The following is a 15,714-nucleotide window of genomic DNA, read 5'->3' as shown; positions in this document are numbered from 1 at the left end:
GGTAAAAGTGAATACTGTAGACATCAAGATTTCTAGAACATTCAGTAAAAGAAAAACAAGAAAACAGTGCATCCTGGAATATCTGGGGTCACAAACATAAAAACAGAAACCAGAACAAAGCAAAGCAATGAAACCACTCCTCAGGTTTGTAAAAACCGCTGGAATTCACCTTCAAATTATATGTTTGGGAACTGGATGGCTCGGGAACAGCCTTTCACCTCAAGGCCGCCAATTCAAATCCTTACAAAAGTAGACTATATGAAATGAGATGGTGGTGGTGGTTGCCCCGGTCCTCAGGGCAGTTCCAGGAGCCAGAGCAGAAGTGTTCACATCCTGGCTCCTATCAGTCTCCCATGGATCTGTGCATTCTGCTACACCCCTCATCACGGACTTGTTATAAAGACATGAGAAATTCTTGTGAGGAGGGCAAAAAAATGCCAAAACACACTCTAAAACCAAAACGTGCATTACTCGTTTTCGTATTCATGAGTTGGATAAAATAAGCACAATATAACTGCACTCTATTAAATATTTAGGGCTTCTGAACTGTGCAATATGCAGTTCTCTGATCCCCAGGGGAACCAGAACATTCATCCAAATCCACTTCCTTTCCTGCCTCTGCTTAGTTTTCCTGTACAAGTACAGAATTAAATTCTGCTGAATTTACCTTCCATAAGCAAAACGCCGGTCTTTGTGGTGGTCCCCGAAGGTGTCCCACAGCCTGAGAGAGACACTGACTTCATCAACAACATCCCGGGATCGCTCCAGCACCTATGAAAGAAAAAAGAAAAGACCACACAAAAAAATTGTATCTTAGGTAAACTCCTACCACAATTTAGTCTGCGATCGGTGAAACACTGAATGCGCATGTGTGCAAGTCAGGCATTTGTTCTAGTGCTGGGTGCAATTACCAGAGAGCAAATCTTAAAGCCGTTTCCACAGGTAAATCATTTGCCTGGATAAACTTACTTGTCTGAAAATTGCCCTCAGCCTGACACATGCTGTGTGGAAGCTCAGGTGTACCTTTTGCCAGATTACAAGGAGGCATTCCGAGTGTAGGAGGGGGGGCAGGAAGAAGGATGTGTTTAGATCGGGAAGGGGAAAAAAAAATAAAAACTACATCTAGTTGACAATTTTAAAAGCACACGCACTATTTCTCCTCCCCTTGGCCTCTCGCATAAACAGCGCGTGCACAGTGTGTGGGCACTTTTAGCTTATGTACTCTATGCTAGCTATTTTCATAAACAAAACTACCAATGTACTTTGTTTAAAATATTTATTTCATGCTTATATTGCTAAACTCTACACTAAAGACAAACACCAAAATGTAAAAACGTAAAAATCATATCAAATACATATAACACATGTATATGAACAAAAAAATTAACAAAAAATAAAGGTACAAAAATAAAATTTACACAAATACAGAAAATCAAAATTCACACATTGAAAACAGTGCATCCCGATTACCAACACCAAGGACAATACTGAAAGGGGCTCATTCAGATAACTTGAGTGAGCTGAATAAACCCTGAAGTTTGAATATCTGGCCTTTTTAACTAGACACATTTTATCCAGATAAGTTATTAACTAGATAAAATTTATCCGGATAAACAGGAAGCATTCTAAGGCAGAATTTACTTAGCCAAGCAACTTATCTGGCTATCTCTGATATTCAGAGTTAGCTGAATAAGTTATTCGGCTAAGCAGAAATGTGTCTCAACGTAGGGTTAAAGATATCTCGGTCCGCATTCCCAGACAGAATTACCTTAATCACCTATATACAAATGCCGAAAAAATAAAATAATAAAAAAAAAAGGTTTATGGGCATTCAGGCCATAGGATGGGTTAAATCAAGTGCTAGCCTGAACTTATTTGAAAACGTGGAGTAGAGGAGGGCTGCAGGATTAGGTCTGAGACCTGCGAACCTTTTAAATCATTTTTTTGGCACTTAGAATAGGCTATATCATTTGAATTTAATTGGTTAAGGATAAAGTTATGTGGGTAGACGTACCTGGATAACTTTAACCCTAACCAGCTATATCTGAATATAACCAGTTAGGTTTATAGTTATCTGCCTAAATAGTTAGCCAGATAACTTTATTCCTGTATTTGCAGCAGTATGTTTATCCTGAATATCCCCAATAATTTATCTGGCTAAAATGGCCAGATAAGTTATCTGCTCTCCGTTTTTTCTGAAATCTGGCCTCCCCCACCAGCATATTAATTTTCTTATGGAAGGCAGTCTGAAAAAGTAACTCAAAGCAGCACATTCCCAACAATTTTATATTAACTGCCTTAAGAACAGCGACCAGAACCATACATCATATATCCTTTGGAACTAGCCAATCATATTAACACCAATTTTTCACCGAAACCAGAATCATGACCATCATAGCTCCCCTTTGAATCTTAGCTACAAAGCAGCCCACCTAGATGTACTGTGCGTTACATCTAGGTGGGCTGCTGAAAACTGCCTTCATAATATTGTTTTATCCTTTTATGAACGTATTATTAACATGTAAACTGCTTAGAAGTTCTAATAGGGAGTACAGAAAATGTTGAAATAAAATAAAATATGTATTTATACTTCATTGTTCCTTCAAATGGAATCCTAGTACAGACTGCAAACAAAACTGCTCAAAACTGAATTTTCCCTACACTTCCCTCAGTACTCGCTGATTTCTTCCCATACTCCTCCTACAATATACAGCATTGGCCACTAGACCCTGCTTAAAATGTTTTCCTGTCACATTTCAGTCTGTAAGTGGAATTGAATCCTACTGCCAGCTTCTGAATGCCACTGAGCTATTTTAGTATATAACAAAAATTTCTATATGGTCAAACTTATCATGACAAATAGCATCACTAGAAGCACATTTTTGTACATCTTAGTCAACATGTAAAATTAAAAAAAAAAGAACACTGTAGAGTCTAGTGGCTCTCAAAACCGATCCTCCATTCCCCCAAACAGGTCTGGCTTTTCAAGAAACTCACGCCTGACATGGTCCTTGAGAATTCTGAGGGATGCAAGAGGCGATTCATGTACCAGTTAGTTTCTCCTAAGTCATTCTAGGTTGCTTATCCTTCCTTTTGAGCACAGTCTAAAGTTTCAATAAATGAATAACTTTTCCCAAACAATTTGATATAAACTTTTTGTTTGAGGGGGGAGAGGGGGTAGCTAGCAATTTCCTCCTGCTCGTTTGCACTCTAGCTCAATCTGAATTGGATCCAAGATCTGGTGCCATCAGCCGTCATTCAAAGCTACTTGGGGGATTTCCCCCCTTAATTTATATCCATTCCCAGGTCACCTAGCCTGGTTCTTGCAGTAACAGTCCTTGGCTGGGTTGCAGGGGTGGAGTGGGAGAGGAAAGGCTGTATATCAGGATTCCTTCTGGAACCTTGCAATCAGACCCTAAAATCCAACCATTAGGTGTTGCCTTTGCGCGATGACTGGGACTCCCTCTAGAGGCTGTAAATGCTATCTCTACAGCAGCCCCAGCCCCAGCCAACCTAGGGAAGCAGAAAGCCAGATCCAGGAATCAAACCCAAGTCCTCCACCTGGTGCTGTCCAGCATTTGCTACCAAGCTGGCCCCCAACTTTTTGTGATTCTCTTTTTCTCTTTGAAATCCTATAAAAATTAAATCTTATCCTTCAACCATTCCCCCCAGCTTTCACCCGACATCCCCCAGCAATGATCCTACTCCCTTTCTCAACATAGTAAATAAAGGTTCAGTTTTACCATGCATTGAAAACCTTACCTCTTGGCAGACGCGATATTGGTCGATTGCCCACACAGTAGGTACATGAGTTGCCAGAAGCTGATACTGTGTCAAGGTGGTGTTACATGCTCTTGCACAGATGAGACGAGTCTTCCCCACAGCATTATCGCCCACCACCACGCATTTTATGGTTTCAACATTAGGTCTTTCGTAATCCATGTCAGTGTCCATTTATACAAAACTGGAACAAGACAATTGTGTTTTATTACCCCAACACTGTAGATATGTTACCAAGTTTCATCCCTAAATTTCTATTTGAAAATGACAAGGACGTAACAACTCATACTGGTGCTCAACCAAAATGTTACACTGAAATGAACAGTTTTCTTTTTATACCCTACGCTGACCATAAAAAAAGGACAGCGTTTGTCTGACCCTCAGTAAATTTATTGCAATCAGCATATCATTTCTTCCAGGTTTACACAAAACAAAAAAAAACTTGCTTACAGAAGATAAATCTGGGTAGAAGTAGGATTGCTGGCTTCAATGCACTTCTTATTAACCACATTTCACGCTGGGAGGCAGTGGAGACTGGAAAAGTGTGGGTTTCACCTTAGGCATTCTAGCATAAACCTGCTTAATGCCATGCACTGCAAGATTACAGTAAACAGTCAAACTGGGAAGGCAAGTTCCAACCACATTTCACAGTGCAGAAAATACAACTCAAACCCCATAAACAGACCTGCCAACTTGCAATCAACAAATCCAAAAGAGGATCAAAACAGGTTTCAAGCATTCATTTAGAGAATAATCTCTCGCCACTTGGAAACGATGGACCTGTTGCAGAATGTCTCCAAAGAAAGAACCAAAGAAACAGAACACAAGAAGCTTGTTCAAAGCCTCTGAATGTTTTGGCAATGAAAGTCTGCCCGCTCACCCCATGGTTTAAAAATCTAACAAAGTTATACATTTGAAAACTGGGGAAATCATTTTATACTCCATACTAAGCAGATAACGTATTTTTCAGTAAGTGTTTGAGTCCTGCTTTGTAGAAAGGGGCTTCTCCAGAACAGAAATAGAGGTAATTGTTGCACATATATACATATTATTTCAACACCCATCATACTGAAGATGTTGACTAAACTGATTAAGTCTCCATAGCTAAACAAACAGGTTTTATCACCAGTTTTTGTTTTTTTGTTTTTTTAAGGCCTCAACATGAATTCACTGAACCAGTCTAATTAAAACATCCTGAGAAGAAGAGGTAGGTAGCATGGTTCAGGTCCTGAAAGGGCATCCTGCAGCAGGCATGTTATGTGATGGATCAATTCCATGTACTTGTCATACCAGCTGTTTTTCAGAAGAAAATTAAAGTTATCATAGTAGCAGGGCATCATCTTTGGTCCACTCTTCTGTTTGCTTTATGTGCTTTCTATTCATGTAAACTGGCCGTCTGGTGGCACGCAACAGTTCACTCATAAATCAAAATCAGTTATTTCACCAGTATAACATGGATGGGCTAGACTATAAATCAAAATCAATAATCAAATAGAGAAGTGTCACACAACATTGAGCAGAGTACTAAATAGAAAGCAGTGTAAAACAAATCAGTAGGTGGATGTCAAAGACCAGCAGGTGTGCTTCAAAGCTTAAAATAAAGCTTGTGGAAACCTCAAAAACCCTGGAGATGGAACCAAGTAAGACCCAATAAGTGGCCGCTGCCTTGAGCGTCCAGAAAAGTTGGTAGCCGTACAGACATGTTGGTACAGCTACCAAACCTTCCGGGTGCTCAAGAGCCCATGGAGGTTGGAAGTAGTCAGGCCTGCGACCATGGACGTCCACGCCATGGACGGTGGGCAGAAAAAGGCGCTGCCTTGAGCATCCAGAAAAGTTGGTAGCTGTACGGCAGAGCGGCTGGGAAGGCTGGATTGCTATTTATTATGCTACACTTGACAAATAACTTTTGGTATACATTTTTGGAATCTGAACGCATTGCGAGTATGGGTTTTTAGAAGAAAAAGTCTATCATGCTCCCTTCTTCAGGCAATGTCAAGAGGGGTCTTTATTGATTTCTTGTGAACAATTTCTAATTTTGGCATGGCAAGTGAGTATTGGAATTCATTTTCAAAATGTAATGACAAATCCTCTTCAAATGTCAATTGAAATGACATGTAAGGAAATGACATGTAGGGAAGAGCAATTTGGGCAGCGCGCCCTGGGATACTGTATAGGCATTTGATAATGCCTATACAGTAAAATCGATAGCGAACTCTAACTGTGCCTTAGCCGCCTCTTGGATTTGCCTACGATTTGAATACTGAATAGAGCGGACTGTGAACCAAAATGTGCGTGCACCAAACGAGCGGGCGATATACACTGCGGCACTTTTTTTTTACGCGGCGGTACTGTACTGGCCTGTTAGTTACCTCAGCTTCATAGCGAACCCTAGCAAACATGTAAAAATGTGATTAGTCAGACAAGAAACCTCCAGTGCCTTAGCAAGCAGCAAGGCATGAGCAACTGCTAGTATGCAAAGCCAGTATGTTTTTTAAAAAACCCATCCCAACACACACACACATTCTGTAAATCTTTATTCCTTCACTCACAACTGTCCTCTTCCTAAAGGAATAGTATTCACAGGACACTAGTCATATCCCTTTCCTGACAAATATACTATGCAGTTCCCAACCCCTGTGAGGCCATGACAATAATACAGTCTTGCAACTCTTTTCCTCACAAGCCAACAAAGCTAGGTGCACCAGTTATGGGAACCTCATCTGTCACATACAAGAGCTCCATCACTGCATTTCCTACCCTGCAACCCTGGCCATATACAGGAGGAGGGGATTCTGTCTTTATTCATCCCACTCCTGCAAGCACCCTGCCATACTCGATACACACAACATGTGCATCCTGCCTTAGCATGCTCTGTTCATGTGCAACTGTTACCCCTTGAATCAGTTTCCTCACACTTCTTTTTTTCAACTGACTACCCAGAGCATGCAGCAGCTACTCGAAAGCACCAGTATCCTGCAAACCTGGCATACCACCAGTGAATGCATGCACACGTGCACGTTCTGGGTTTACTCTGGAGATGGACATGGACAGATGCCCCAATGGACATGTAGTTATGTGTGACCCTCTCCTTGTGTCTTGACATGGCCTAGTGTAGTCTATTTACTTGATTACTCGCCATTGCTTACACTGGTAAAAGAAAGCGATTGTAAAGGCTCATGTTCTGACTTTGGAGCAGCAAGTAGCGACAAAGCCCTTGAGGAAGGAGTTGTGGGTGTGGGGCGCAGCAAGGGTCACCTTCACCCCCTTTTCACCCGAGGGGTCCAAAAGGCTAGCAACTTTCTTTCTGCTAGCCAACTGGAAGGGATTTTTTTTTCCTTGTATAAAACGACCTCTTCTTTTTGGTTGAGATTTGGTGTCCTTGGTGTTTTTTCCTAGGCTTAGACAGTAACTTTGATACTGGCGCGGGCACACATGTAGGTGTGTTCGCTGGCTCTCGCCAAAAGATGTGGTCATTTTATAACAAATGCGCATTTGTGCGCACATGGTATAAAATAGGCTGTACGCATGTAAATGCGTAAATAATTTTATATGGACGTGCGCTTCTGCTAGCAAATGCTGCCTCTACCACGTAAGTGGAGGTATTTTAGTAGGCACGCGCGCCGACTCAAATACCAGTTTCCCCAGTTCACCCAGGTAAGGGATGGGACTTCCTTTCCCCTCTAGTTAAATAGCCTCCCTTTTACCCTGTTAGCACAGACCCTTAAAACCCTGCTGCCAAGCCTAGATTTTTAAAATGTTATTATTACTTACGTGCCATCCACAGCAGTAGTAAAGTTACATGGCAGGGGACTGTGGCATGTGCTTATGTGCATGAATATTTAAGTGCACACTTCATGTTAAAGTCCTGGAACGCCCATGTCTCATGCCCGGCTCTTTTTCTGCAGCTTATCTGTGTACATACCAGGAAATAAGCACCAGACAGACATACTCCTGTATCTCCTGGTTTTGGTGCACCCCTTAGCATTGTGCGTGCATGTATTCACAGTAGGTGTGCACATGAGATTGATTGTGAGAAAGAGGAATGGAGGAAAGGAAAAAACGTGACCGGTGGGGAGAGTGTGTGCTGAGAAACATGCACAGTAGCCAGGGTCTAGCAAAGCCGCCTTTCAAAAGAGAAGTGCCGCAAAATAAATAAATATGCTGCTGCCATTCCAAGGACTGTCTGAAAGCAACTAGAAATAGTTCCAGTTTGTTTTTTTTAATTTTTTCCCTGATTCCATTCCAATGGAATTGAATATAGTAAAAGGATATTATGTGGTGCATGCCATATTTCATGATATCCCCTCTTGAGAAATATGCTGGAGAGGTGAGATTTATGTTTTTACCTTGGGATAAAAATAAAATACAAAATATACATTTTTCTTCCCATAGGAATAAAGGTGGAACCTACATGAGTGAGAGAGAGGCTGGCTGTACTCGCTCCTGCTGAGCTCAAATCGAGGCCCTAGGGAGGAGAAAAACTGTTGCATATTTAGTCAGGAGAGCATGCTTTTGAGGGCAGGAGCTGAGGCAGAGAGCGATATAACGGAACACAAAAGGGGGATCTGCCTCTCGGCTCACGGCAAATAAATCTTTATTCAGGACCTTGCATATAATGAAACACACACCAAAAGAGAAGCCAAATACATCTGAGTGTATTAAACGTGAAGTCATTATGAAATGATATGGCTCAGTGTAGTGCAGTCCTTGATCAAAAGGCCAGAATGGTCTAATTTGTGGAGAAGGGGTAGAGATTCTAGGGGGAAGGAGATCCTGATTCTGGGAGAGAGAAAGGGAGAGGCAACATAATGCCTTGTCCTTTACAGAGTGAAGCAAAAAGAAAGCAAGAAATTCTTTCTAGGAAAAGTTCCCCTCTAGACTAAAAGCAGTAAGTAGCCCTCTCAAGGAGTCCCCGAGAGTGCACTAGCTGAGACTACCGCTGGAACAACCCATCATCAGTGCAGAGAGAGACGTTCTCTGGGAGGAACCTAGAACAGAAATGGAGAAGAATGCTGTAAAAATTTAAGGAAGCTGGGGTTAATATTTCAGAAATGTAGAAAGCAAATGCGAATGGGTACCTATGGAGTCCAGGCAGGAAGCCCAGGCAGCCATTTGGCTATCCAGGTAATTCACTTTTGGATTTAACCACATTTATGGGAAACTTGGACAAGGAGTTTGGACATGCTTACAACTTTGCCCCCTGTAAAGAGCTTTTGCTCAGCAGAGTTTGTTTCACCCATGCCCAAAGTATGAATGGATCCACAACTTTTTGCATCTACTGCAACATCACTGATATTGAAAGAATTCCACAGTAAAGAAAATCCTTGGGACTTATGAATGCATTGATGTGCATGATGAATTTCTGAGTTATAATGCATCTACTAGTAGGACTTAGAAGTGGCAGCTTCCCCCAAGGAAAGACGCCTTGCACTTTCCTTCCTAAATTTCTTTTGTGCTGTAACATTTTTAATTTTTGGGAAGCTGTTTAGTCTGCTGTTCTAAAAGTGACTCACGTTCACCCTTCTTTTGCTGGTCTTTTGCTATTGGGCTTTCATTGTCAAAAGGTTCTATGAAAATTGTATATGTGATTCTGTTCATGGCTTTCTTTTCAGTTTTAAATTTTTGGATGCAACCAGAACCCTCATCTCCTGCCCTTTGGTTCCACCTTATGTCAGAGTGGATGCATGTTGAACGATTAGATGTCCTGCTATGCATCTCTCTGCCAAGGGATTATATACTAGTATGGGTACATTTTGAGCATCTACTGCTTTCTTTGAAGACTCATTTGAGGTGTTTAGGCTTTGCCACATGATAGGTTTAACCAAGTGGAGTTCCTGATTTGTTTAGAGGGAGCGTGGATGGATGAATGGTTGTCTAGTGTTTGTGTTATGTAAACACTAGACAACCACTTTTTTACTTTCTGTGGTTACAGTTAAAATGAGATGTGAGTCATTATCCTGTTTGCTGGCAAGTTTTACTATAATAAGTGAAGCTACCTATGGTGGTTTGCTAACTGTTCAACAATGCTGTATGTCTCACATCTTTATAAATAAAGTATAGGAAAAAACAGAAAGGAGCCTTGCAGAGCTTGTCTAGTGAATCTGGAAGCTAGCAGGCTATAGTAGTTACATGAGGAAAAACCTGATGATATTTGGTTTCTATTCATTTCCTGGAGGTCAAAACTTCTTGGGGTATATGGACCAAAAGTCCTTACTGTGATATTAAAGAAAATACACACAGATAGAGCAATTTTTTTTTAACTAAAGGTACTAGGGTACACTGGAGATGTGGATTTTGGGAGGAAAAATGTGAAATCTCTTCTCTAGCTTCATTGATTTGGGAAGAAATATATTTTTATTTCCTGCAATGTTCTCATATTGGGCTTTTTCTGTTTTTGACCTGTTAGCTTTCTCCTGCTCCTTTGTGCTTCCAATTCAATTGGAACTAGGCATGGAATTCTAGGATCACAGGTCTTCATTTGCAACTGGCCTGTGCCAGGAAGCATGCACCAGGTCAGGACTTCTTTCTGGAACCCTGAAATCGTGTTCTCTGGATTTGGCCACTAGGTGTCATTCTTATGCAGAGGCTGTAAATACTGTCTCCACAGAATCTCCAGCCCTGGCCTACCTGGAAAGCAGAAGACCCAACCTGGGGATTAAACTGGGTACCTTCCATATGGCAATGTGCAGCACTTGCCAATTGAGCTACCAGCCTCCCCTCCCTCACTCCCCGCATATTGGGCTTTATTCAATACAAATTTCCTCCATAGGCACAGAGTGAATAAAACCTATTGTGTTATATAATGAATGATGTTATGCAGGATGCATCATCATACCAAGTCAAGTTCAAGGATGGGCTGGTTGGTAAGCAATGGTCTTTCTTGCTACCGTAGCTGCCTGGGTGTGAAGGTCAGCAGGAACACTGAACCATGGCATAGTTGCCCTAGCTTGTGGTGAATGTCAGCAAGTCACTAGAAATTCAAGTCTGTGATGGTTCCAGCAAGGTTTCTCCATGAGCAAGCCAGTAACAGCAAGAAATGGAACAAAAACATCATTCTACTTGGTGGGAGAGGCAGTGGACCTGAAAACACAGACATTTCTTTCTTAAGTTGTTCATCTTTTCCAGGTCTGAGGCACACACTTTATCACAGAACACAAGCTATTTTAATAATACAATACTAAAGCGGGGAAGAGAGTGTATTAGGACGTTGTCCAATAAAAGGATAATTTTCTTTGTTTATTCACAAAAGAATTGTGTATCATGGTTTTTCTGTTTGTGCTAAAACCTGAAAAGGGCTATTTATTTTAGAGCCAGTGAAACAAAGAAACAGTAGACAGTCTAACATTCTAGCTTATCTGACATCATGTCAATATTATCAATGAAGATATTGACTGAGCAAAATTATGATCCTAGGAATTATATGTTGTATTATAGACAACCCGGCAACCGTTTTGTGGAAAACTGGTATGATCCTTTATCAAGAGACCTATTCATAGAAACATAGAAACATAGAAATGACGGCAGAAGAAGACCGAATGGCCCATCCAGTCTGCCCAGCAAGCCTCACACATTTTTTCTCTCATTCTTATCTGTTACTCTTAGCTCCTTGTTCTATTCCCCTTCCACCCCCACCATTAATGTAGAGAGCAGTGATGGAGCTGCATGCAAGTGAAATATCTAGCTTGATTAGTTAGGGGTAGTAGGGGCAGTAACCGCCGCGATAAGCAAGCTATACCCATGCTTATTTGTTTTACCTAGACGATGTTGTACAGCTCTTGTTGGTTTTTTTTTTTTCTTCTCCCCTGCTGTAGAAGCAGAGAGCCATGCTGGATATGCATTGAAAGTGAAGTATCAGGCACATTTGGTTGGGGTAGTAACCGCCGTAACAAGCCAGCTACTCCTCGCTTTGTGATTGCGAATCCTTTTTTTTCTTCACCCCTGTCGTTGAAGCTATGCAGGATATGCGTGAAGCATCAGGTTTTTTTTTTTTTTTTTTTCCCCCTGCCCTTGAAGCAGAGAGCTATGCTGGAAATGCGTGATGTATCAGTCTTTCTCCCATGCCGATGCAGGAGAGAACCATGCTGGATATGCATGGAAAGTGAAGTATCAGGCACATTTGGTTTGGGGTAGTACCTGCCGTAACAAGCCAGCTACTCCCCGCGTTTTGAGTGCGAACCCTTTTTCTTCTCCTTTGCCGTTGTAGCAGAGAGCTCTGCTGGATGTGTGAAGTATCAGTTATTCTTCTCCCCTGTCACTGAAGCAGAGAGCTATGCTGTATATGCATGGAAAGTGAAGTATCAGGCATATTTGGTTTGGGGTAGTAACCGCCGTAACAAGCCAGCTACTCCCCTCTTTATGAGTGCAAATCCTTTTTTCCATTACCTCTTGCTGTTGAAGCTTAGAGCGATGTAGGAGTCACAGTAAGCATGTGTATGTTTATTTAGTAAGGGTATTGTGTCAATAGCCATCATTCTGGCGAGTCACCCACTCTTCATTGGTGGCCTCTTGACTTTATGGATCCGCAGTGTTTATCCCACGCCCCTTTGAAGTCTTTCACAGTTCTGGTCTTCACCACTTCCTCCGGAAGGGCATTCCAGGCATCCACCACCCTCTCCGTGAAGAAATACTTCCTGACATTGGTTCTGAATCTTCCTCCCTGGAGCCTCAAATCGTGACCCCTGGTTCTGCTGATTATTTTCCTACGGAAGAGGTTTGTCGTTGTTTTTGGATCATTAAAACCTTTCAAGTATCTGAAAGTCTGTATCATATCACCTCTGCTCCTCCTCTCCTCCAGGGTGTACATATTTAGATTCTTCAATCTCTCCTCGTACGTCATCCTATGAAGATCCTCCACCTTCCTGGTCGCCCTTCTCTGTACCGCTTCCATCTTGTCTTTGTCTTTTTGTAGATACGGTCTCCAGAACTGAACACAGTACTCCAGGTGAGGCCTCACCAAGGACCTGTACAAGGGAATAATCACTTCCCTTTTCTTACTCGATATTCCTCTCTCTATGCAGCCCAGCATTCTTCTGGCTTTTGCTATCGCCTTGTCGCATTGTTTCGCTGTCTTCACATCATTAGACACTATCACCCCAAGGTCCCTCTCCTGCTCCGTGCTCATCAGCCTTTCCCCCCCCCATCGAGTACAGTTCATTCGGATTTCCACTCCCCATATGCATGACTTTGCACTTCTTGGCATTGAATCTCAGCTGCCATATCTTCGACCACTCTTCCAGTTTCCTTAGATCCCGTCTCATTCTCTCCACTCCTTCCGGCATGTCCACTCTGTTGCAGATCTTAGTGTCATCCGCAAAAAGACAAACCTTACCTTCTATCCCGTCTGCAATGTCGCTCACAAAGATATTGAACAGGACCGGTCCCAACACCGATCCTTGCGGCACATCCTCTGAGAAAATTTGTTCTGTTGACTTATAAAGAACCAAAAACTGACAACAAAATATTCACTATGCTCTCAAGTTTATTGAAAACAAATGGTACTGTTTAGAGTATTACAGCACTTCTTGGTTGTTCCAGTGGGGTCTGTTTAATGGAATGAAAGGGGTCAGGAATGAAAATTGGTTCTTACCTGCTAATTTCCGTTCCTGTAATACCACAGATCAGTCCAGAAAAGCAGGTTGTGTATCCCTACCAGCAGGTGGAGTCAGAGAACAATTAGAACTTTGGGCACTGCTACAAAACGAGAATGCCACCTGCAGTCACTCATTATTGACCTGTACCCAAGCCCATGCTAACAGAACTAAATAACGAAGGGTAGCACCCAACCAAATTTCCGGACTACCACTTCGTCGCTGGCAAAAAACCAGACCAAACAACTGCTAAAAACTGCTCCATGAATCATGTCTGCAAAAAAGGAGCTTCAACAATAAAAAACTTAAGCAGGTTCTGACCAAGACAGTCTTTCGGTATCTGAAGAAAGGCGTGGGCCTCTGGACTGATCTGTGGTATTACAAGAATGAAAATTAGCAGGTAAGAACCAATTTTCATTTCCTGAACATACCCAAACCAGTCCAGAAAAGTGAGATGTACCCAAGCCACCCTACACTGGGCGGGAACCCGAAAGACCCACATGAAGCACACTTTCCCCGAAGGACGGTTCATCAGAAGCCTTAATGTCCAATCGGTAATGTTTCGTAAAAGTGTGACTAGATGACCACACCGCCGCCCTACAGATCTCCTGAGGTGACAGTAACTGACACCCTGCCCAGGAGGTAGCCTGAGCTCTAGTGGAATGAGCTCTGAGACCCAAAGGCACCTGACGCCCTCGGGCTATGTATGCCGCGCAAATGGCTTTCTTAATCCACCGAGATATGGTCGCCTTTGATGCTTTGTCCCCCTTCTTTGGGCCACCAAAAAGAATGAACAAATGAGCAGAACATCTGAAGTCATTGGTAACCTCCAGATAACGCAATAAGGCACACCGCACATCCAAAAGATGAAGGTCTCTGTTCTGAGAAGACTCCCAGGACCAGTTAGGGAACCCCGGAAGCTCCACAGTTTGATTGACATGAAAGGCTGAAACCTCCTTAGGGACAAAGGAAGGAACCGTACATAACGGTACCCGAACGTCATAAATCCGAAGAAAAGGATCCCAACAAGACAATGCCTGCAACTCTGAGATACGATGGGCCGAGCAAATGGCCACCAAAAACACCATTTCAAAGTCAGATCTTTCAGGGAAACTCCACGAAGAGGCTCGAAAGGAGCGCCACATAGAACTCGCAGGACTAAATTCAAACTCCAATCTGGACACACCGAACAGATGGGAGGGCGCAAATGTTTGACCCCTTTAAGAAACTGAGCAATATCCGGATGCGCTGCCAGTGAACAGCCGTCAAAGTTTCCCCGCAAGGCACCTAGAGCTGCAACTTGTACATGAAGTGAATTGAACGCCAAGCCCTTAGCGAGGCCCTGCTGCAGAAAGTCAAGCACCCAAGAAACATGAAAGGGTTGCAGGAATGCTGATGATACCACGTCTCAAAAAGCTTCCAAACTCTCACATAGGCCATACAGGTGGCTGGACGTCTCGTCTGTAGGAGGGTGGAAATGACTTGTTCTGAATAACCCCTCAAGTGTAAACGTCACCTCTCAAAAGCCAAGCCGCGAAGAGAAGTGATCCTTCCGATCCGAAAATATGGGCCTCTGATGGAGCAGATGCATTAGATGAGCCAGCTGAAGTGGACCCTCTAGAGCCAAGCGTACCAGATCCACGAACCACGGACGACGTGGCCACTCTGGCGCCACCAGAATCACTCTTCCCGGGTGCCGCTCTATGCGATGGAGAAGCTGACCTATGAGGGCCCAGGGTGGGAAGGCATACAGCAGAATCCCCATGGGCCAAGGACACACGAGAGCATCTATGCCCACCGAGCCCTGTTCTTGGCGACGGCTGAAAAAAACGAACTGTTTTTGTGTTCGCCTGCGTTGCCATCAGATCCAGCTGAGGAGTTCCCCATCTGGCGCAAATGAGATTCCACGCCTCAAGAGAGAGTTCCCATTCCCCTGGGTCTAGTTGCTGATGGCTGAGATAATCGGCTTGCAGATTCTCTACTCCCGCGACAAGGGATGCGGCAATGCCCTCGAGATGGCGCTCCGCCCAGGTGAACAGAAGACGTGCCTCCAGTGCTACGGCGGGACTTGAGTTCCGCCTTGCCGGTTGATGTACACCACCGTTGTCGCAGGGAAGAAACCCCGCAGGGCCAGACATACAGCCCTGGTCTCGAGCCGGTTTATGGACCAGGATCTTTCCAACACCGACCAGAGCCCTTGGGCGGACCTGTCTGCACACACTGCCCTCCAACCTGAGAGGCTGGCATCGGTGGAGATTATCAGCCAATTCAGAGTGCCCAAATCCACCCCCGTTCCAGATTTTCCAGTGACAGCCACCATGACAGACTGGCTCTGGATTCCGGAAGT

The 15,714-nt window shown here is 43.3% G+C and overlaps 1 protein-coding gene across 2 annotated transcripts in view; it reads right to left on the bottom strand.

The window, feature by feature from the left end:
* The window catches only part of RHOBTB1 (Rho related BTB domain containing 1), a 155,404-nt gene that overhangs the window by 37,610 nt on the left and 102,080 nt on the right, over positions 1–15,714 (bottom strand). The window contains exons 3-4 of one of the 2 annotated variants that reach the window (XM_029609748.1): positions 3,763–3,964; positions 668–771 (exon numbers count right to left, since the gene is read on the bottom strand). In XM_029609748.1, coding sequence (XP_029465608.1) covers positions 668–771; positions 3,763–3,954 — 296 coding nt within the window. In that variant the 5' untranslated portion in view covers positions 3,955–3,964. Of the gene's footprint in view, positions 1–667; positions 772–3,762; positions 4,068–15,714 lie in introns of those variants that run through there. The other variant, XM_029609749.1, reaches the window with a different exon arrangement.

The sequence above is a fragment of the Rhinatrema bivittatum genome, chromosome 7 (genome assembly GCF_901001135.1).
Source record: "Rhinatrema bivittatum chromosome 7, aRhiBiv1.1, whole genome shotgun sequence".
NCBI classification, from domain to species: domain Eukaryota; kingdom Metazoa; phylum Chordata; class Amphibia; order Gymnophiona; family Rhinatrematidae; genus Rhinatrema; species Rhinatrema bivittatum.
Note: the sequence above shows the minus strand (reverse complement) of the source record. Positions and strands in the feature narration are given on the sequence as shown.